A 23512-nucleotide genomic window follows, 5' to 3' on the forward strand; every position below is an offset into this window, starting at 1 on the left:
ATGGTCGAGAATACTTTATACTGTGCAATCTGATTGACCATGTCAGATATGCGGGGGAGGGGGTATGCGTCCAGCTGGGTATATCTGTTTATGGTCTGGCTGTAGTCGATGACCAGGCGGTTTTTATCGCCGGTCTTTACGACTACGACCTGGGCACGCCAGGGGCTGCTGCTCCCCTCGATAATGCCCTCTTTCAGGAGGCGCCGCACCTCAGAGCTAATGAAGGCTCTGTCCCCGGCGCTATACCGCCTGCTCTTGGTAGCGACGGGTTTGCAGTCAGGGGTAAGGTTAGCAAACAGAGAGGGTGGCGGGACCTTGAGGGTGGAGAGGCTGCAGGTGTTACGCGGTGGGCGGTTTAACGTTTGCTGGTTGTTGACTGTGAGTGGGGGGAGGGGTCCACCGTATGCTAGGGTTACGCTTTGGAGGTGGGATTGGAAGTCCAGCCCTAGTAGGACGGCAGCGCAGAGATGGGGGAGGACAAGGAGTTTAAAGTTTTTATACTCCGTGCCCTTAACCGACAGGGTCACGACACAGTAGCCGCTGATGTCCGTGACGTGGGACCTCGATGCCATCGAGATTCGGCTGCGCGTTGGTAGGACAGAGAGGGAGTAGTGGCTCACCGTGTCTGGGTGGATGAAGCTCTCCGTGCTTCCGCTGTCGAACAGGCAGGTCGTGGCGTGGCCGTTCACTTTGATGTCCATCATTGACTTGGACAGATGGTGCGGGCGGGCTTGGTCCAGGGTGACGGAAGCTAGTGTGTAGCTGAGCGAGTCGTTGTCATCTGCGGGCGAGGCGGTCGGGCGTGGTGAGTAAAATGGCGTCTCCCACGAGGTAGGGCCCCATGAGGCACTGTTGGGGTCGGTTGCCTTAATCAAAGATGGCCGCCCCCATGACTCATGTGTGGGGATGCTGGCCTCAGTTGCCCTAAACAAAGATGGCCACCCCCATGACTCATGTGTGGGGATGCTGGCCTCAGTTGCCCTAAACGAAGATGGCCGCCCCCATAGTTCGCATGCGGCACTGCTGGCCTCTGAGGATCCGCTCCTGCAGGCCTTGGAGAAGTGGCCTTTCTTCAGGCAGGTTTTGCATATGGAGTTCTTGGCTGGGCAGCGCGACCTCGGGTGCTTCTCCTGGCCACAAAAAAAACAGCCGGCGGCCCGATCGCGGATGCCCGATGTCGGGGCCGGTGCCGGGGGTGGCGGGGCCGGTCGGGTCCGGGACGCCGACGCAGAGGTAGGTCCCGGGGGCGGCGCTGGGAAGGGTGCTGTGGTAGGGGTCGGGCCCGAGTCCCAGGGTCGCAAGCACTACCTGGTGAATGCTTCCTGATCTTGGTGGGCCACTTCCAGGGAGATAGCGAGGGCTTCAGCTTTTTCCATGCTGAGGTCTTTAGCTTCCAGCAGTCTTTGCCGTGAGTACTCGGACCGTAGGCCTTTCAGGAATGCGTCGCGGATATTATCTTCAGTATTTTCGGCTGCCGACACCGATTTAAAGTCACAGTTCCTGGCGAGTGCATATAGCGCCTGTGAGAATTCGGCTACTGATTCTCCTGGCTGTTGCGGCCGTGATCTTAGGAGGTGCCTAGCGTACATGTAGTTTACCGGGGTCCGGTACTTCTGTTTCAGCAGGTTGATGGCGGTCTCGTAGGGAGTCATGTCCTCGATGAGAGTGTATACTCTCGGGCTCAGTTGTGCCTGCAGGACACTTAGTTTGGATGCCTGAGGGACGCTGGATTCTCTCAGGTATGATTCGAAGCAGACCAGCCAGTGTTTAAAGTCTGCGGCTGAGTTTGCTGCTCGTGGGTTCAGGTCCAGGTACGGCGGTCTGAGGGCTCGCAGCCAAGCTGGCTGGTGTGGCTGTGCTCCTGGGAGCTGCGCTGGTGGCTCCTCCGCCGGTTGTGACTCGTTGTCGGACATCATTAAATTTAGTCAATAAAATTGATATACCTATCAATTCCTCCAATAAAAGGCGAAGAGTTACGAAGGTGACGAAAGGTTTTTATTGACTAAATAACAGAGCCCACTCTCGTGGGTGATCCGATCCAAGCAGGAGGAATACCAGCCAGTCGCTCACCTTTATACCTGGCCTGGTGGGTGGAGCCAAGGCGGAGTCGGCAGTGGTCATCCCAGGTATAGCAGTGTGGCAAGAGGCGACCTCGTACCATGATACAATAGTGGTCAGTGATACAGTTATAACGAACAGTGGTGAACAGTGCTAACTACTAACAGTGATACGATAGTGAACGTGGTTTACCACACAGCTCACTGTATTTCTTCTCTCCAGCTCACTGTATTTCCTCTCTCCAGTTCACTGTATTTCCTCTCTCCAGCTCACTGTATTTCCTCTCTACAGCTCACTGTATTTCCTCTCTCCAGCTCACAGTATTTCCTCTCTCCAGCTCACTGTATTTCCACTCTCCAGCTCACTGTATTTCCACTCTCCAGCTCACTGTATTTCCTCTCTCCAGCTCACTGTATTTCCTCTCTCCAGCTCACTGTATTTCCGCTCTCCAGCTCACTGTATTTCCTCTCTCCAGCTCACTGTACGTCCTCTCTCCAGCTCACTGTATTTCCTCTCCCCAGCTCACTGTATTTCCTCTCTCCAGCTCACTGTATTTCCAATCTTCAGCTCACTGTATTTCCTCTCTCCAGCTCACTGTATTTCTTCTCTCCAGCTCACTGTATTTCCTCTCTCCAGCTCACTGTATTTCCTCTCTCCAGCTCACTGTATTTCCTCTCTCCAGCTCACTGTATTTCCAATCTTCAGCTCACTGTATTTCCTCTCTCCAGCTCACTGTATTTCCTCTCTCCAGCTCACTGTATTTCCTCTCTCCAGCTCACTGTATTTCCACTCTCCAGCTCACTGTATTTCCTCTCTCCAGCTCACTGTATTTCCTCTCTCCAGCTCACTGTATTTCCACTCTCCAGCTCACTGTATTTCCTCTCTCCAGCTCACTGTATTTCCTCTCTCCAGCTCACTGTATTTCCTCTCTCCAGCTCACTGTATTTCCACTCTCCAGTTCACTGTATTTCCTCTCTCCAGCTCACTGTATTTCCTCTCTCCAGCTCACTGTATTTCCACTCTCCAGTTCACTGTATTTCCACTCTCCAGCTCACTGTATTTCCTCTCTCCAGCTCACTGTATTGCCTCTCTCCAGCTCACTGTATTTCCACTCTCCAGCTCACTGTATTTCCTCTCTCCAGCTCACTGTATTTCCTCTCTCCAGCTCACTGTATTTCCACTCTCCAGCTCACTGTATTTCCTCTCTCCAGCTCACTGTATTTCCTCTCTCCAGCTCACTGTATTTCCACTCTCCAGTTCACTGTATTTCCACTCTCCAGTTCACTGTATTTCCTCTCTCCAGCTCACTGTATTTCCTCTCTCCAGTTCACTGTATTTCCTCTCTCCAGCTCACTGTATTTCCTCTCTCCAGTTCACTGTATTTCCTCTCTCCAGTTCACTGTATTTCCACTCTCCAGCTCATTGTATTTCCACTCTACAGCTCACTGTATTTCCTCTCTCCAGCTCACTGTATTTCCTCTCTCCAGCTCACTGTATTTCCACTCTCCAGCTCACTGTATTTCCTCTCTCCAGCTCACTGTATTTCCTCTCTCCAGCTCACTGTATTTCCACTCTCCAGCTCACTGTATTTCCTCTCTCCAGCTCACTGTATTTCCTCTCTCCAGCTCGCTGTATTTCCACTCTCCATCTCACTGTGTTTCCTCTCTCCAGCTCACTGTATTTCCTCTCTCCAGCTCACTGTATTTCCACTCTCCAGCTCACTGTATTTCCTTTCTCCAGCTCACTGTATTTCCTCTCTCCAGCTCACTGTATTTCCTCTCTCCAGCTCACTGTATTTCCTCTCTCCAGCTCACTGTTTTACCTCTCTCCTGCTCACTGTATTTCCACTCTCCAGCTCACTGTATTTCCACTCTCCAGCTCACTGTATTTCCTCGCTCCAGCTCACTGTATTTCCTCTCTCCATCTCACTGTACTTCCACTCTCCAGCTCACTGTATTTCCTCTCTGCAGTTCACTGTATTTCCACTCTCCAGCTCACTGTATTTCCACTCTCCAGCTCTGTATTTCCTCACTCCATTTCACTGTATTTCCCCTCTCCAGCTCACTGTATTTCGCTCTCCAGATCACTGTATTTCCTCTCTCCTGTTCACTGTATTTCCACTGTCCAGCTCACTGTATTTCCCCTCTCCAGCTCACTGTATTTCCGCTCTCCAGCTCATTGTATTTCCTCTGTCCAGCTCACTGTATTTCCTCTCTCCAGCTCACTGATTTTCCTCTCTCCAGCTCACTGTATTTCCTCTCTCCAGCTCACTGTATTTCCGCTCTGCAGCTCACTGTATTTCCACTCTTCAGCTCACTGTATTTCCTCTCTCCAGCTCACTGTATTTCCACTCTCCAGTTCACTGTATTTCCTCTCTCCAGCTCACTGTATTTCCTCTCTCCAGCTCACTGTGTTTCCTCTCTCCAGCTCACTGTATTTCCTCTCTCCAGCTCACTGTATTTCCTCTCTCCAGCTCACTGTATTTCGCTCTCCAGCTCACTGTATTTCCTCTCTCCAGCTCACTGTATTTCCTCTCTCCAGCTCACTGTATTTCCTCTCTCCAGCTCACTGCATTTCCTCTCTCCAGCTCCCTCTATTTCCTCTCTCCAGCTCACTGTATTTCCTCTCTCCAGCTCACTGTATTTCCTCTCTCCAGCTCACTGTATTTCCTATATTCAGCTCACTGTATTTCCTATATTCAGCTCACTGTATTTCCTCTCTCCAGCTCACTGTATTTCCTCTCTCCAGCTCATTTTATTTCCTCTCTCCAGCTCACTGTATTTCCTCTCTCCAGCTCACTGTATTTCCTATATTCAGGTCACTGTATTACCTCTCTCCAGCTCACTGTATTTCATATATTCAGGTCACTGTATTTCCTCTCTCCAGCTCACTCTATTTCTACTCTCCAGCTCACTGCGTTTCCTCTCTCCAGGTCACTGTATTTCCTCTCTCCAGCTCACTGTATTTCCACTCTCCAGTTCACTGTATTCCCTCTCTCCAGCTCACTGTATTTCCTCTGTCCAGCTGACTGTATTTCCTCTCTCCAGCTCACTGTATTTCCTCTCTCCAGCTCACTGTATTTCCTGTCTCCAGCTCACTGTATTTCCATTCTCCAGCTCAGTGCATTTCCTCTCTCCAGCTCACTGTATTTCCTCTCTCCAGCTCACTGTATTTCCACTCTCCAGTTCACTGTATTTCCTCTCTCCAGCTCACTGTATTTCCTCTGTCCAGCTGACTGTATTTCCTCTCTCCAGCTCACTGTATTTCCTCTCTCCAGCACACTGTATTTCCTCTCTCCAGCTCACTGTATTTCCTGTCTCCAGCTCACTGTATTTCCACTCTCCAGCTCAGTGCATTTCCTCTCTCCAGCTCACTGCATTTCCTCTCTCAAGCTCACTGCATTTCCTCTCTCCAGGTCACTGTCATTCCTCTCACCAGCTCACTGTATTTCCCCTCTCCAGCTCACTGTATTTCCTGTCTCCAGCTCACTGTATTTCCACTCTCCAGCTCACTGTATTTCCTCTCTCCAGCTCACTGTATTTCCTCTCTCCAGCTCACTGTATTTCCACTCTCCAGTTCACTGTATTTCCTCTCTCCAGCTCACTGTATTTCCTCTGTCCAGCTGACTGTATTTCCTCTCTCCCGCTCACTGTATTTCCTCTCTCCAGCTCACTGTATTTCCTCTCTCCAGCTCACTGTATTTCCTCTCTCCAGTTCCTTGTATTTCCACTCTCCAGCTCACTGTATTTCCTCTCTCCAGCTCACTGTATTTCCACTCTCCAGCTCACTGTATTTCCTCTCTCCAGCTCATTGTATTTCCTCTCTCCAGCTCACAGTATTTCCTCTCTCCAGCTCACTGTATTTCCTCTCTCCAGCTCACTGTATTTCCTATATTCAGCTCACTGTATTTCCTATATTCAGCTCACTGTATTTCCTCTCTCCAGCTCACTGTATTTCCTCTCTCCAGCTCATTTTATTTCCTCTCTCCAGCTCACTGTATTTCCTCTCTCCAGCTCACTGTATTTCCTATATTCAGGTCACTGTATTACCTCTCTCCAGCTCACTGTACTTCCTATATTCAGGTCACTGTATTTCCTCTCTCCGGCTCACTCTATTTCTACTCTCCAGCTCACTGCATTTCCTCTCTCCAGGTCACTGTATTTCCTCTCTCCAGCTCACTGTATTTCCACTCTCCAGTTCACTGTATTCCCTCTCTCCAGCTCACTGTATTTCCTCTGTCCAGCTGACTGTATTTCCTCTCTCCAGCTCACTGTATTTCCTCTCTCCAGCTCACTGTATTTCCTGTCTCCAGCTCACTGTATTTCCACTCTCCAGCTCAGTGCATTTCCTCTCTCCAGCTCACTGTATTTCCTCTCTCCAGCTCACTGTATTTCCACTCTCCAGTTCACTGTATTTCCTCTCTCCAGCTCACTGTATTTCCTCTGTCCAGCTGACTGTATTTCCTCTCTCCAGCTCACTGTATTTCCTCTCTCCAGCTCACTGTATTTCCACTCTCCAGCTCACTGCATTTCCTCTCTCAAGCTCACTGCATTTCCTCTCTCCAGGTCACTGTAATTCCTCTCACCAGCTCACTGTATTTCCCCTCTCCAGCTCACTGTATTTCCTGTCTCCAGCTCACTGTATTTCCACTCTCCAGCTCACTGTATTTCCTCTCTCCAGCTCACTGTATTTCCTCTCTCCAGCTCACTGTATTTCCACTCTCCAGTTCACTGTATTTCCTCTCTCTAGCTCACTGTATTTCCTCTGTCCAGCTGACTGTATTTCCTCTCTCCAGCTCACTGTATTTCCTCTCTCCAGCTCACTGTATTTCCTCTCTCCAGCTCACTGTATTTCCTCTCTCCAGTTCCTTGTATTTCCACTCTCCAGCTCACTGTATTTCCTCTCTCCAGCTCACTGTATTTCCACTCTCCAGCTCACTGTATTTCCTCTCTCCAGCTCACTGTATTTCCTCTCTCCAGCTCACTGTATTTCCTCTCTCCAGCTCACTGTATTTCCTCTCTCCAGCTCACTGTATTTCCACTCTCCAGTTCATTGCATTTCCACTCTCCAGCTCACTGTATTTTCTCTCTCCAGCTCCCTGTATTTCCACTCTTCATCTCACTGTATTTCCTCTCTCCAGCTCACTGTATTTCCTCTCTCCAGCTCACTGTATTTCCACTCTTCATCTCACTGTATTTCCTCTCTCCAGCTCACAGTATTTCCTCTCTCCAGCTCACTGTATTTCCTCTCTCCAGTTCACTGTATTTCCTCTCTCCAGCTCACTGTATTTCCTCTCTCCAGCTCACTGTATTTCCACTCTCCAGTTCATTGCATTTCCACTCTCCAGCTCACTGTATTTTCTCTCTCCAGCTCCCTGTATTTCCACTCTTCATCTCACTGTATTTCCTCTCTCCAGCTCACTGTATTTCCTCTCTCCAGCTCACTGTATTTCCACTCTCCATCTCACTGTCTTTCCTCTCTCTAGCTCATTGTATTTCAACTCTCCCACTCATTTTATTTCCACTCTCCAGCTCACTCTATTCCCACTCTCCAGCTCATGACATTGTCGAATTATTTCCCTTTAATATCTTCCAATGCACCTTTAGACACTGTAGCATCTGTGCAAAGCTGCAAGATTAAAGTTATAGATAAGTCCATCTACCACAATGGGTTTATGTATTAAAGAAGCCCCATAATGCAGAGTTACGATTCTGTAAAATTACCAGCAACTCTGGAAAAGTGTCTCTTTCGAGATACTGATATCCGTCAGTTGAAAATAAAAAATTGCTGCGCTGTACGTTTCGAAAGCAGTGCGACCACTGGCTTAAATCCCAGTCTGGCTCTGATAAGATCAGCTGCTCTTTTTCTATTGCCTGGAGTTATTAATGAGGACCAAAGGACCTTAAAAAGTTTGAAAAACAAGCTTTTCATTAGACTTGTTCCTCACACGATGTTTGATAGAAACATATTCTTGCTGGATGTGACAGATAGCGCGGGCTTCATTTATACTGCTCTTTGAAGAGAATTTAATCTGTGAGCCTTGGTATTATTCCATTTGCTGCAAAAACATTTGTGTGTTCCTGAAACACGCAGCATTCCTCGAAGGGTCACTCAAACGATGGATTTCACTGACAAAATTGAAAAGGGCTGCTTGACCTGCAGCAGGTTTGCCCCGTTTTGTCAGAACGTGTGGAGGAGTTTCGTTGCAGAAAGACGTCTGCTGGCCTTCAGCAAACCGCAATGGAATTTATGTTGGCTGTGCATGCCACGCACAGAAGGAGAAAAAACCCAAATTCCCCACAATTAAAGATAACATTTTGAATTGGTTAAGGGAAGGTCGTGTCTGACTAACTTGATTGAATTCTTTGATGAGGTAACAAGGAGGGTCGATGAGGGTGGTGTATTTGATGTTGTCTATATGGATTTTAGCAAGGCTTTTGATAAGGTCCAGCATGGCAGACTGCTCATGAAAGTAAAAGCCCAAGGCAAAGTGGCAAGTTGGATCCAAAATTGACAGAGGCAGGAAGCAAAGGGTAATGGTTGATGGGTGGTTTTGTGACTGGAAGGCTGTTTCCAGTGGGGTTCCGCAGGGCTCAGTACTGGGTTCTTTGCTTTTTGTGGTATATATCAATGATTTGGACTTGAATGTAGGAAGTATGATTAAGAAGTTTGCAGATGATACAAAAATTGGCCGTGTGGTTGATAATGAAGAAGAAAGCTGCAGACTCCAGGAAGCTATCAATGAACTGGTCAGGTGGGCAGAACAGTGGCAAATGGAATTCAATCTGGAGAAGTGTGAGCTAATGCATTTGGGAAGGGCTAACAAGGCAAGGGAATACACTGTAAATGGTAGGACACTGAGAAGTGCAGAAGATCAGAGGGACCTTGGAGTGCCTGTCCACAGATCCCTGAAGGTAGCAGGACAGGTAGATAAGGTGGTTAAGAAGACATACGGGATACTTGCCTTTATTAGCCGAGGCATAAAATATAAGAGCAGGGAGGTTATACTTGAACTGTATAAAACACTAGTTAGGCCGTAGCTAGAATATTGTGTACAGTTCTGGTCAACACATTACAGGAAGGATGTGATTGCAGTAATGGGGATGTAGAGGAGATTTAGGAGGATGTTGCCTGGGCTGGGGAATTTTAGCTATGAGGAATGATTGGATAGGCTGTGGTTGTTTTCTTTGGAACAGAGGAGGCTGAGGGGAGACCTAATTGAGGTGTATAAAATTATGAGGGGCCTAGATAAAGTGGATAGGAAGGATCTATTTCCCTTAGCAGAGGGGTCAATAACCAGGGGAAGTAGATTTAAAGTAATTGGTCAGAAGTTTAGAGGGGATTTGTGGAGAAATGTTTTCACCCAGAGGGCAGTGGGGGTCTGGAACTCACTACCTCAAAGGGTGGCAGAGGCAGAGACCCTCATCACATTTAAAAAGTACTTAGATATGGACTTGAAGTGCCGTAACCTGCAAGGCTATGGACCAAGTGCTGGAAAGTGGGATTAGGGTGGATGGCTCTTTGTTGGCCGGCACTGACAAGATGGGCCGAATGGCCTCCTTCTGTGCTGTAAATTTCTATGATTTTATTAAAGACATTTTCAATTACGTCGCTTGTATGTATTGCAGAGCCCAAAGCACCCAATGTGTTAACATCGTGCCTTTCAACAACAACAGCTTGTATTTATCTCTTCTTCTTAGACAGTTCCTCGGAACCGAGGATGACTTGCTTCCACACTAAAAATGAGTTCTCAGGTGACTGATGAGTCCAATGCAGGACCTACAGTCTCTGTCACAGGTGGGGCAGATGGTGGTTGAAGGGGCATGTGGGTGGAGTGCTTGGGTTGACGTGCGCTCCTTCCGCTGTTTGCGCTCCGCTTCCACTTGCTCCCGGCGAAGAGGCTCGAGGTGTTCGGCGTCTTCCCGGATCATTCTCCTCCACTTTCAGCGGTCTTGGGCCAGGGATTCCCAGGTGTCAGTGGGGATGTTGCACTTTTTCAAGGAGCTTTTGAGGGTGTCCTTGAAGCGTTTCATCGCCCACCTGGGGCTCTCTTGCCATTTCGGAGCTCCGAGTAGAGCGCTTGTTTTGGGAGTCTCGTATCGGGCATGCAGACGATGTGGCCCGTCCATCGGAGCTGATCGAGCGCGGTCAAAGCTTCAATGCTGGGGATGTTGACCTGACTGAGAACAGTGATATTGGTGCGCCTATCCTGCCAATGGATTTGCAGGATCTTGCGGAGGCAGCGTTGGTGGTACCTCTCCAGTGCTTTGAGGCGCCTGCTGTACATGGTCCATGTCTTTGAGGCATACAGCAGGGCGGGTATCACTGCTGCTCTGCAGACCATGAGCTTGGTGCTGGGTTTGAGGTCCTGGTCTTCAAACACTCTCTTCCTCAGGTGACCGAAGGCAGCAGTGGCACACTGAAGGCGGTGTTGGACTTCGTCATCGACGTCTGCCCTTGTTGACAGTAGGCTCCCGAGGTATGGAAAGTGGTCCACGTTGTCCAAAGCCTCGTTGTGGATTTTGATAATTGGGTGGCAGTACTGTGTGGCGGGGGCAGGTTGGTAGAGGACCTTTGTCTTATGGATGTTTAGTGTAAGGCCCATGCTCTCGTATGCTTCGGTGAAGGTGTATACGATGGTTTGGAGTTCGACTTGTATTTATATAGCGCCTTTAACGTAGTAAAACATCCCAAGGCGCTGCACAGGAGTATTTTAAGACAAAAAGATTTGACACCGATCCACATAGGATAAATTAGGGCAGGTGACCAAAAGCTTGGGCAAAGAGGTAGGTTTTAAGGAGCGTCTTAAAGGAGGAAAGAGAGGTAGCGAGGCGGACAGGTTTAGGCAGGGAATTCCAGAGCTTAGTGTCTTGGCAACAGAAGGCACGGCCACCAATGGCTGAGCGATTATAATCAGGGATGCTCAAGAGGGCAGAATTAGAGGAGCGCAGATATCTCGGGGGGTTGTGGGGCTGAAGGAGATTACAGAGAGAGGGAGAGGCGAGGCCCTGGAGGGATTTGAAAACATGGATGAGAATTTTGAAATCGAGGCGCTGCTTAACCGGGAGCCAACGTAGGTCGGCGAGCACAGGGGTGATTGGTGAACGGGACTTGGTGTGAGTTAGGACACGGGCAGCCGAGTTTTTCCACAGACACATTGCTGTAGGTTGCTGAGCACTTGGTTCCTTTTACTTTATCTCTTAGCCTGTCCATGCAGTTTGAAGTTGCCTCTAGCTAGAGGGCAAACCCCAGGATTGCCCCATCCATAACCACCGCCTGTGAGTCGCTAGTATCAGATTATCACCGTGATCGCTCTCTCAGACAGACTCGGGATAAAATGTAAACAGGACGTTTATTCACCACGGTTTTAAAATTCTCATTCTTGTTTATAAATCCCTCCATGGCCTCGCCCCTCCCTATCTCTGTAACCTCCTCCAGCCCCACAACCTTCCGAGATCTCTACACTCCTCCAATTCTGGCCTCTTACGCATCCCACATTTCCTTTGCTCCTCCATTGGTGGCCATGCCTTCAGCTGCCTGGGCCCTAAGCTCTGGAACTCTCTCCCTAAACCTCTCCACCTCTCTCCCTCTCTCTTCTCCTTTAAGACACTCCTTAATTTCTAACTCTTTGACCAAGCTTTTGGCCACCTGTCCTACTGTCTCCTTAAGTGACTCAGTGTCACATTTTGTTTGATAACGCTCCTGTGAAGCACTCTGGGACGTTTAATGGCATTAAAGGTGCTATATAAATGCAAGTTGCCGTTATTGTTTATGTGGTGTAAAGGAGATTGTCGGTTGTTGCTTCATTGAAGCTATATTTTGTTCAACAGATTGCCGTTAATCTGAATTTAAAAGGTTTATTGGTTAAAATGTGAAGTTTGCGTTGAGTTTTATCCTCAGCGTAGTATACTGCAATGCGAATATGGTGCCAGGTGGGTTCATCGGCAGTCTGTTGGCACTTCGATTGTCTACACACCCGGTGTATTGGGAAGCGAGCACCCATCGTAGCCGTGGAAGGCAGTTTCTAACGGAGAACGGTGGCAGTCACTGACCGCCAGTTTCTTTCTCATTCCCACAGCGAGTCGCCAACGGGTGGAGGTCAGAGCCAATTACGCGAGAGTCCGAAAAGAACGGGGACAAGATGCCACCAACATTGTCGTTACTTCTAGAATAAATCCCAAAGCACAGGTATGGAATTCCGTGAGGCGCTAGTGCCCGCTGCAAGGAGGAAATATTGATTTGAAATCAAGTTTTTTCCACAAAGAAAATTTGTTTCTCAGGAGCAGGAATGAGAAAACTTTAGACAGTTTTTTTAATGTGCCACTGATCCTTTAAACCAGACATTAGACCCCTTACATATGTCAGCTAGGGGCCTAACGGCTGTCGAATGAACCCTGTGTAAAATTTGTTCCCGATGCATTTGTTTCACTGCATTTCAGCATGCCCCCCGGACATCTGGGAGATTCAGGTGAAACCATTTTTCTACGTTAAAGGCGCTAGATAAATGCAAGTTGTTGTACAAGTTCATTGTTAGTGCAAAGTGCAAACCGCTTCACACGGACACTAAATTTGCAGAATAAAAAGAAAGAAAGACAGACTTGCATTTATATAGCGCCTTTCACGACCACCGGACGTCTCAAAGCGCTTCACAGCCAACGAAGTACTTTTGAAGTGGAGTCACTGTTGTAATGAATACATCCAGAGTCAAGGTCTCAACCCGACTCCAGAGCGAAGTGGAGTGAGACTCCCTGGGGGGAGCAATCTGCCACCACTCTGGATTGACCCGGCATGGAGCGTAAATCCAGTGCGGGGCTAAACTGTTAGATTCTCTGGGCAAATCTCAACCTGTCTGACCTTAATTAAAATGGCTGGAGAGGAGAATTCTACTCTTCCCAATCTCTAAACATTTAAATTTTTAGCCATCGGGAGCCCTGTGTATGTATCAAATTAGAATTCCAGCCAGATACTCTTGTAATATAACCAATTTTCACACAGTTGTCCCACAAACAGCAATGTGATAATGACCAGGTAATCTGTTTCAGTGGTGTTGGTTGAGGAATCAATATTGGCCAGGATACTGGGGATAACTCCCCTGCTCTTCTTCGAAATAGTGCCGGAGATCTTTTATGTCCACCTGAGAGCAAAGACGGGGGCCTTGGTTTAACGTCTCATCCGAAAGACAGCACCTCTGACAGTGCAGCACTCCCTCAGCACTGCACTGGGAGTGTCAGCCTGGATTACGTGCTCAAGTCTCTGGAGTGTTGGGACTTGAACCCACAACCTGTGGACTCCGAGGCGAGAGTGCGCTAACCACTGAGCCACAGCTGACACCTAGAAGAGCTGCAGAACCCCCGGCAAAATGGCAAGCACACTGTTTATGCCGGCTTTTCCGCAGCTCGTTGGCCACAGTTACGGCGGGTGATCAGGAGAAAGCGTGTAGAAATTAAGTTCGAAAGCGTTATTCTTGCAGTAGCTGTGTTTTGTTACACTTCTCAGCCAGTATTGTTTTTACACAGGTTGAGGCTCCCAGTCCTATTCTGGCCCTTCTCCCAGCCAGAGATATTAATGAATGAACTAGACAGGTAAGTTGCAAATCACAATCAATCTTCTGCCATAATGATGTCCTAATGTAATTGCTAGTGCTTTCATCTGCAATGGATCAGGCACAACGCTTACGTTTCTCATTGAGTTATAATCGCGGGACTGGAAAAATCCCTGTTTATTGTCTGAATCCGTTATTTGAAATTCCATAGGTTTGAATTAGGACAGGGCATATTTACGTTGTAGCTTTGTATAAATAGTATGAAACACGGTGGAGGTTCAAATGCTGATTGAAGCAACAGGCTTTGATATGAACTGTGATGCTTATTGTTAAATAACAACGATGTGCTTTGTCCAGTTAATAAAATTCAAGCAACTTCTCACAATTTGCTAACTTATATTTGTGGGGGATTCTCCTGTAAATACTGACACACTCCCAGGATCCTCTGTAAATATTGACACACTCCCAGGATCCTCTGTAAATATTGACACACTCCCAGGATCCTCTATAAATACTGACACACTCCCAGGATCCTCTGTAAATATTGACACACTCCCACGATCCTCTGTAAATATTGACACACTGCCAGGATCCTCTATAAATACTGACACACTCCCAGGATCCTCTGTAAACATTGACACACTCCCAGGATCCTCTGTAAATATTGACACACTCCCAGGATCCTCTATAAATACTGACACACTCCCAGGATCCTCTGTAAACATTGACACACTCCCAGGATCCTCTGTAAATATTGACACACTCCCAGGATCCTCTATAAATACTGACACACTCCCAGGATCCTCTGTAAACATTGACACACTCCCAGGATCCTCTGTAAATACTGACACACTCCTAGGATCCACTGTAAATACTGACACACTCCCAGGATCCTCTGTAAATACTGACACACTCCCAGGATCCACTGTAAATATTGACACACTCCCAGGATCCTCTGTAAATATTGACACACTCCCAGGATCCTCTATAAATACTGACACACTCCCAGGATCCTCTGTAAATATTAACACACTCCCAGGATCCTCTATAAATACTGACACACTCCCAGGATCCTCTGTAAATATTGACACACTCCCAGAATCCTCTATAAATACTGACACACTCCCAGGATCCTCTGTAAACATTGACACACTCCCAGGATCCTCTGTAAATACTGGCACACTCCCAGGATCCTCTGTAAACATTGACACACTCCCAGGATCCACTGTATTACTGACACACTCCCAGGATCCTCTGTAAATTCTGACACACTCCCAGGATCCTCTGTAAATATTGACACACTCCCAGGATCCACTGTAAATACTGACACACTCCCAGGATCCTCTGTAAACATTGACACACTCCCAGGATCCTCTGTAAATACTGGCACACTCCCAGGATCCTCTGTAAATATTGACACACTCCCAGGATCCTCTGTAAATATTGACACACTCCCAGGATCCACTGTAAATACTGACACACTCCCAGGATACTCTGTAAATACTGACACACTCCCAGGATACTCTGTAAATACTGACACACTCCAGTGTTATCCACTTATTTTCGGGGGTTGCTAGGCCAAGATCCAGGCCTGACCCTCCAAATGGCCCTCATGCAGCCCTTGAGATCACTGGGGTGAAGGGAGGTGGGAGCCAAGAGGATTCCCACCATGGGGTTTGCATGCTCCTTGGTCCCGTCTCTTTTGATGTCTGGAGCCATGTTTGGGGCAGATAGAAATTCCACCCACCCCCAGGCCCCTGGGCAGATTGTCAGCCAGCGGTATTGTGGTTGCGGCCCTGGCGTTTCCCGTTCTGCCACAATTTAGGTGTTTGCTGGGCACCTTAGGTCCAACTTCCACCGCCATTCCGCTGTTGCCGAGACAACATTTTTCTTAGCCATAAAACAAAAGCCAATGACGGTTTCAGTGCTGGGTGTGAAAGTACTTTTAGTGTAACCTCCTTCTAACCGGTAGTTGTATTTTCTGGTTTTCTCATTGCAGGGAGGATGGATTTCAAGGTCAAACAGATGGAATTCTGAAAATCTGCAAATTCCCAACAAGAGCCTGGAGTTGCCAAATTGCAATGGATTCCTGTTGTCCATCCTTTCAGTGTCCCAGCAATGGACCAGTATTGAAGCCAGGAAATCGAGAGCTCCAGGGAAAAGTTGAATGATGAGCCGTTTGCCAGTGAAATCGTTCCACAAATAAATCTGCCGCTCTTCTCGCCGGCTGGTTTAGCGGAGCTTTTGATTGTGGAGCGGAAACTGCAAAGACTCCCATTGACTGGACAGGACGCTGAACTTACAAAGCATATGATTTGGCCAGAATTAGATAATAAACAAATGGGAATCTATTAGAAAGAAGATCAATATTAAGTGATCCTCGGTGTCTGATAAAGCAAATTGTGAGCTTTATAAAATTAGCAACTATAACAGAAAACTGAATACACCTAGAGCAAGCAACCAAAACATCCATCACTGCTACCCAGACAGTTTCCAGCCGTTGTATCCTACAATCAAAGAATCATACAGCACAGAAGGAGGCCATTTGGCCCATCGTGCCTGTGCCGGCTCTTTGAAAGAGCTGTCCAATTAGTCCCACTCCCCCCTGCTCTTTCCCCACAGCCCTGCCGAATTCTCCTTTTCAAGTATTTATCTAATTCCCTTTTGAAAGTTACTATTGAATCTGCTTCCACCACCCTTCCAGGCAGCGCATTCCAGATCACAACAACTCACTGCATTAAAAATCACTTATCTTGAATCTGTGTCCTGTGGTTACCCACCCTCCTGCCAGTGGAAACAGTTTCTCCTCAAGTACTCTATCAAAACCCTTCATGATTTTGAACAACTCTATTAAATCTGCCCTTAACCTTCGCTGTTCTAAGGAGAACAATCCCAGCTTCTCTAGTCTGTGTGAAGAAGTGCTTCTTGACATCACTCCTGAACGGCCTAGCTCTAAATATAAAGTTATACCCCCTTGTTCTTGACTCTTGCACCAGAGGAAACAGTTTCTCTTTCTCTACCCTATCAAATGCTTTACTCATCTTAAACACCTTAAGTAGATCACCCTTTGATCTTCTATACTCAAGGGAATACAAGTCTATTCTATGCAACCTGTCCTCATAATTTAACCCTGGTATCATTCTGGTGAATCCACACTGCACCCTCCAATGCCAATATATCCTTCCTGAGGTGCGGGGCCCAGAACTGAACGCAGTCCTCTCGATGCAGTCTAACCAGAGTTTTATACAATTGTAACATGACTTCCATCCCGAGTAGGACTTGGTATGGGATAGGATATGGACAATGGTTTTGGATAAGCTGAAGTCTATGGATGGTGTCGGCTAGGAGAGCATTAGATTACTGGAGTCTGGAGGTGACAATGGCATGGTGAGGGTGTCAGAAACACTGCGGTAGGGGACAGAGGTGGATATAGGCGGTCTTTGTGATGGAGAGTACACAGGGTCAGATACTCAGTTCGAGATCAAACAGGAGGGCGAGATTGCAACCAGTCCTGAACAGCCTAAGACAGTGGCCAGCAAGGGAGATGAAGTCAGCGGTGAGGGAGCGGAGTCTATGGCAGGGGCCGAAGACAATGGCTTTGGCCTTCCTGATGTTTAGCCAGAGGAAGTTAAGACTTAGCCAAGCTTGGATTTTGTTACATCTGGAATCAACTATTCCAATGCACTCCTGGCCGGCCTCCCATCTTCCACCCGCCATAAACTCGAGCTCATCCAAAACTCTGCTGCCCACATCCTAACTCGCACCTGATCCCGTTCAAAGACCTAACTCTGTGGCTAAGTCTTAACTTCCTCTGGCTAAACGTGCTCGCTGACCTACATTGGCTCCCAGTCCAGCAACGCCATTAATTTTAAAATTCTCATCCTTTTGTTCAAATCCGTCCGTGGCTTCGCCCCTCCCTATCTCTATCGCCTCCTCCAGCCCTACAACCATCCGAGATCTCTGCACTCCTCCAATTCTGGCCACTTGCAGATCACAGATTTTCATCGCTCCACCATTGGCGGCCGTGCCTTCAGCTGCCAAGGCCCTAAGCTCTGGAATTCCCTCCCTAAACCTCTCCACCTCTCTACCCTTCCCTCTTCCTTTAAAACGCTCCTTAAAACCTACCTCTTTGACCAAGCTTTTGGTCACCTGCCCTAATAACTCCTTATACGGCTCGTCTGATTATACTCCTGTGAAGCACCTTGGGACGTTTTACCATGTTAATGGCGCCATATACAGAAAACTTTCGTTTAAATGGCACCTAAATATCTAGAATTCTCTATTAACCGGCAAAATTCTCACTCTGAAAACAACACCTCAATAACCAGAAATGTTGCCGAGTCCGAGTCTCCCGCGGTGGCCGAGTTAGTCAGTGGGGGTAGTTCCCCAAACTGCCACTACTCGGCTTCTTGGCGCTGTCGGAAGTCCGAACACCTCAATAACAGGAGTCTGACTCTCCCGCGCTGCCGGTAGTCTCTTCCGATCCGCCATTTTTCTGCTTACTGTATAAGTTTTATTTTACTGTTAAGTAATTAAAGCGTTATGGATTACCCTCAACTGGCAGTACTGTACTTAATCAAGCATCTTCCATCATCCATTTAACACAGCATAGAAACATAGAAGATAGGAGCAGGAGTAGGCCATTCGGCCCCTCAAGCCTGTTCCGCTATTTAATGAGATCATGGCTGATCATCCAAATTCAGTACCCTGTCCCTGCTTTCTCCCCATATCCCTTGATCCCTTTAGCCTTAAGAAATATATTTAACTCCTTCTTGAATATATTTAATGAATTGACCTCAACTGCCTTCTGTGGTAGAGAACATTCTGTAGGTGAGTACCCAATTACTGTATACTGCACATTTCTTGAATTTTTTTATTTTTGTTTGTTAAAAATAGCCTCGGTAGATAACCCTCTCTGTCCTCCGGAATTTTTAATCAATCGGCACCATCCCGGTCCCGTCGGTGCCGGATACCAAAGTGTTTCCTGTCAATGCAAGATGTTGTTGCAAACCGCGGAGAGCTGGTTCCCGTGGGTTTGCTGTCTGTGGGGCTCAGTATGAAAGTTGGCCCCACATTCTGAATGTTAAAAGAGGCGAGAGCAGCAGTCTCCCTTAACTGCATGGGGTTACGTGCAAATATAAAAGTGCCTCTGGACCGTTGACAATCCCGTAGCCATCGGTCAGGACTTAAGCTGCAAACTTCAAAGCTCAAAGGCATGTTTAGATTTCACTTCATAAAAACTAGCCCACGGGAGGTTGTGTGTACCTTAATTACACTCTAACTTAATTATAGGTTCGTGCTGCAAAGTAAAAATCTAAATGTGTTTATTTTAGATCGAGCCATCTGCACTTAAACATAAATAGAAAGCTTTTAAGCAGCTTTTGCAATCGAGTGTGTTTAACTAGACGGGACCGCTGCCACACCAGGTGATGTCATAGGACGAGGGCTGGAGTGTGACAGGTCACATTACAAAGCGCTCAGTTTAGAAAGAAGCCCCGTTTTAACTTTTTCAGTACCTAAAACCGTGCACGGCTTTGAAATTCTGGAAAATCTTCACTCTGTGTGTCATTCTGAACATTTGGCAAACGGTTCATTGAAAAGTCCCTTGCTTTTTGGGGTACATATCAATGATTTTCAATGTAAGGGGCCATGATTAAGAAGTTTGCAGATGATGCAAAAATTGGCCGTATGGTCGATAGAAAGAACGCTGTATAGACTGTAGGAAGATAGCGATGGACTGGTCAGGTGGGCAGAAAAGTGGCAAATGGAATTCAATCCGGAGAAGTGTGAGTTAATGCATTTGGGGGAGGGCTAACAAGGCAGGGTACTACACAATAAATGGTAGGAGTGTAGAGGAACAGAGAGACCTTGCAGTACATGTCCACAGATCCCTGAAGGTAGCAGAACAGTTAGGTAAGGTGGTTACGAAGGCATATGGGATACTTTCCTTTATTAGCTGAGGCATAGAATACAAGAGCAGGGAGCTTATGCTTGAACTTTATAAAACACTAGTTAGGCCACAGCTGGAGTACTGCGTGCAGTTCTGGTCACCACATTACAGGAAAGATGTGATTGCACTGGAGAGGGTACAGAGGAGATTTACAAGGATGTTGCCAGGACTGGCAAATTTTAGCTGTGAGGAAAGATAGGCTGGGGTAGTTTTCTTTGGAACAGAGGAGGCTGAGGGGAGATTTAATTGAGGTGTATAAAATTATGAGGGGCCGAGATAGAGTGGATAGGAAGGACCTATTTCCTTTAGCAGAGAGGTCAATAACCAGGGGGCATAGATTTAAAGTAATTGGTTGAAGGATTAGAGGGGAGTTGAGGAGAACTTGTTTGACCCAGAGGGTGGTGGGGGTTTGGAACTCACTGCCTGAAAGGGTGGTAGAGGCAGAAACCCTCATCACATTTAAAAAGTACTTGGATATGCCCTTGAAGTGCCGCAACCTGCAGGGCTACGGACCAAGAGCTGGACAGTGGGATTAGGCTGGAGAGCTCTTTATGGGCCGGCACAGACACAATGGGCCGAATGGCCTCCTTCTGTGCCATAAATTTCTATGATTCTAAGTGCAGACTAATATCATAAACGATCGCTTAGCTCATAGCATCCCAACCAAGACAATCATAGGTGGTGCAGCAAAGCTGCTGCTGATCTCTGGAGTTAAAGCGGTGCTTCAATTCCACCTTGATTAACAGCTTGCTGACTGAACAGAATCGGGTTACACGCAGCACTGTTACTGTGCACTGCAGCATCCTGACTATAATTAATTGCTACTGAATATTAAAAGGCATCAGGAAGAGAGAAAGTTAACTTGGACTGGAGCGGCTCTACAAAGAAAATACATTGGCATTTTAATTCTGCGGTCAGGCTCTAAGCACCCTTCTCCTGTGCTGTTTTAGCATTGACGGGGTATAATGACGGTTGCTTCGGCTTTTCAAAACCTTTCTCTGCGGCATATCTTCTGAAATCATTGTTATGCAGCCAGTGTTTCTGTTTGATTCTGTCAGTGGTTTGATCCATCCACAATTAACTGCAAACTGAGAATGTATTGAAATCAGACGAGCCATCATTGTACTTTAAGAGTTTCTGCTGAATAAATCAAAGGAATATTCATTTTTGACATGACTCTTCATCGTCATGTATTTTAATTTTATATCGTGTGTTGCAGTCTAATAAAAGAAAGAACTTGCATTTCTACAATGCCTACCATGACCGCAGAACGTTCCAAAACGCATCACAGCCAATGAAGTACTTCTTTTAAATATTCGTTCCTGGGATGTGGGCGTCGCTGGCAAGGCCAGCATTTATTGCCCATCCCTAATTGCCCTTGAGAAGGTGGTGGTGAGCCGCCTTCTTGAACCGCTGCAGTCCGTGCGGTGAAGGTACTCCCACAGTGCTGTTAGGGAGGGAGTTCCAGGATTTTGACCCAGCGACGATGAAGGAGCAGCCGCTTTATTTCCAAGTCAGGATGGTGTGTGACTTGGAGGGGAACTTGGAGGTGGTGGTGTTCCCATGCATCTGCTGCCCTTGTCCTAGGTGGTAGAGATCGCGGATTTGGGATGTGCTGCCGAAGAAGCCTTGGTGAGTTACTGTTGTAATGTAGGAAACACGGCAGCCAATTTGAGCAAAGCAAGCTCCCAGAAACAGAAATGTCATAATGTGCAGATAAAGGGGGAAAGATTGGGTATCGCCCATTTTGGGGTGCTAATATCGGCCGGGCGCAAAGTTCAGCGCCTGGCGCTAATTATCGTCTCCGACTGCAAAATTCGTCTCTATCGCCCCTGGAGGTGATTGGAGCGCTAAATCAGGCGCTACACACCTCTCTTAAGGCACTAACTTCAGGGAGCGAGGCGTTACCTCAGAATGCAACCGAAGCTCAGGCGATGTCCGTTACCATGGAAGCCAGACAGACTGGTGCCATCCAGTTCTTAAAGGGGAGGGGACATCTTGCTGGCCAGCCACACCCTGCTCATTGCAGCCTTGAACCTTGGCCTGGAGAGACCTCTAAAGCAATTGTGTTGGAAGCACTAATGGATAGGCCCAGGGAAAGAGCTCGGCGCTTAGGAACCTCAAAAGTGGTGCTGAGGACCAAAACTCCTCAGGACAGAGTTAAATCTCTCCGGACATCTCTCTCCCTCTCAACCTGCATGTACCAAAAATTTTGCCGACAAGAAAAGGCAGGAAGCCCCACCTTTAAATAGCGCTCCCACAGCCCCTTCCCGATTTGAAAATGTTCCCCTCAACCTGTCATTCCTAGCGGCAGGCGCTAAGGCAGGGCGCGCGACTCAATATCCGGTCCGGGGCGCTATCGGGGCGTTGCACGCTCGACTGACGTCACTATCTGCGGGCGCAGGAGATCATGGTGGTAGTGTTTAGCGCCTCCGCAAAATGACTGGTCGCTAAAATCGCCGCGCTTGGGCGCTAAGTTCCTAGCGCTCCAATAATGCCCACCTCCCCGGAGGCACTAATGAGAGGCGCTAATCAACCAAATTTTTCCCCCCAATCTGTTTCAATGATGTTGGTTGAGGGATAATTATTAGTCAGGATTCAATTGAAATAGTGCCATTGGATCTTTTACGTCCACCTAAGCGGGTAGGCAGGGCCTTGGTTTAATGTTTCTGATCCAAGCACCTCCGACAGTGCAGCACTCCCTCAGTACTGCATTGGAGTGTCAGCCTAAAGTTTCTGCTGAAGTCTCTGGAGAGTGATTTGAATCCATAAGCTTCTGATTCCGAGGCGCGAGTGATACCCACTGAGCCACAGCTAATGGGCAAAGAATCGTGTGGGGAAGTAGCACTTCTTTTAACAGCTCACACAAGACTTAGAGCATTATAAATTATTTTGTAAGTCGAACTCATAAGTCACGGCGTGAACACTTCGCACCGCAACAGTTCCCTTGTCTACACTGCTGCAGAATACTGCTCTGCCTCATGGTCCTGCAGCTGCCACATAAAGATCGTGGTCGCGCAGCTAAAGGCCATCATGAGGAACGTGTCAGGGACGCTCAAGTCCACTCCAACTGAGCGGCTCCTGGTGCTGTCCCGCATTGCCCCACCTGCCATTCACCGTGACGCTACTGTGTTCCGTGAGATGGAAAAAATCATGAGCAGCATCGACCTTCCCATTCACAAAGACTTGAAAAACCCACCATGAAAGCGCTTAAAATCGCACCGGCCATTCTGGGAAACAGCAGCCAATATTCATGCAGCTGGTATCGACCCACTGTCCAGAAAGATGGAATCGTGGGACGTACGCAACATAAAGAACCGACACCTCATCACTGACCCAACAGCAGAGGTCCCTAGCTTCGACCTCCCTCGAAGACAGTGGACGGCGCTCAACCCAATCCGCATAGGGCGTGGGCGATGCGACCTCCTGCTCCACAAGTGGAAGATGAGGGACGGCCCAAAATGTGACTGTGGTTGTGAGTCCCAGACCGTGGAACACATCACATCAAGCTGCCCCCTGAGATCTGTTGTGGGAGGCACCTCGTTTCTCCACTTGGCATCTCAGGAGGCCATCGAATGGAGGGCCAAACTAGACATCTCATTATAAGCTTTGCCCATCATATGAATGTCGTAGTAGTATGGTGTGTATATTTGGCCGACATCTGAATGCCTCCGATGGACTGAACCCCAGTTAATGACCACCCAATTCAGTCAGGTCCACAGCATCTTGCTGAAGTAGGATAGGCTAGAGTTTGTAAAAGAAATCAGAGCACCAGTGACTTGAGCTCATCTAAAACTCTGCTGCCCGTGTCCTAACTCACACCAAGTCTGGTTCACCCATTACCCACTGTGCTCACTGCCCCGTGTCCTAACTCACACCCAGTCCTGTTCACCCATCACCCACTGTGCTCACTGCCCCATGTCCTAACTCACACCAAGTCCCGTTCACCCATCACCCCCTGT

The 23512-nt window shown here is 47.8% G+C and overlaps 1 protein-coding gene across 1 annotated transcript in view; it reads left to right on the forward strand.

Annotated features, from left to right (window-relative positions):
- LOC147107159 (doublecortin domain-containing protein 1-like) overlaps positions 1-20726 on the forward strand; it is a 731408-nt gene extending 710682 nt beyond the window's left edge. Inside the window, exons 37-39 of the mRNA XM_086008298.1 lie at positions 12137-12246; positions 13575-13640; positions 15600-20726. Coding sequence (XP_085864424.1) covers positions 12137-12246; positions 13575-13631 — 167 coding nt within the window. The 3' untranslated portion in view covers positions 13632-13640; positions 15600-20726. The remainder of the gene's footprint in view (positions 1-12136; positions 12247-13574; positions 13641-15599) is intronic.
- Positions 20727-23512: the final 2786 nt, after the last annotated feature.

Source organism: Somniosus microcephalus, chromosome 15 (assembly GCF_052327205.1).
Source record: "Somniosus microcephalus isolate GS21.2 chromosome 15, FLI_Smic_1.0, whole genome shotgun sequence".
Taxonomy (NCBI): domain Eukaryota; kingdom Metazoa; phylum Chordata; class Chondrichthyes; order Squaliformes; family Somniosidae; genus Somniosus; species Somniosus microcephalus.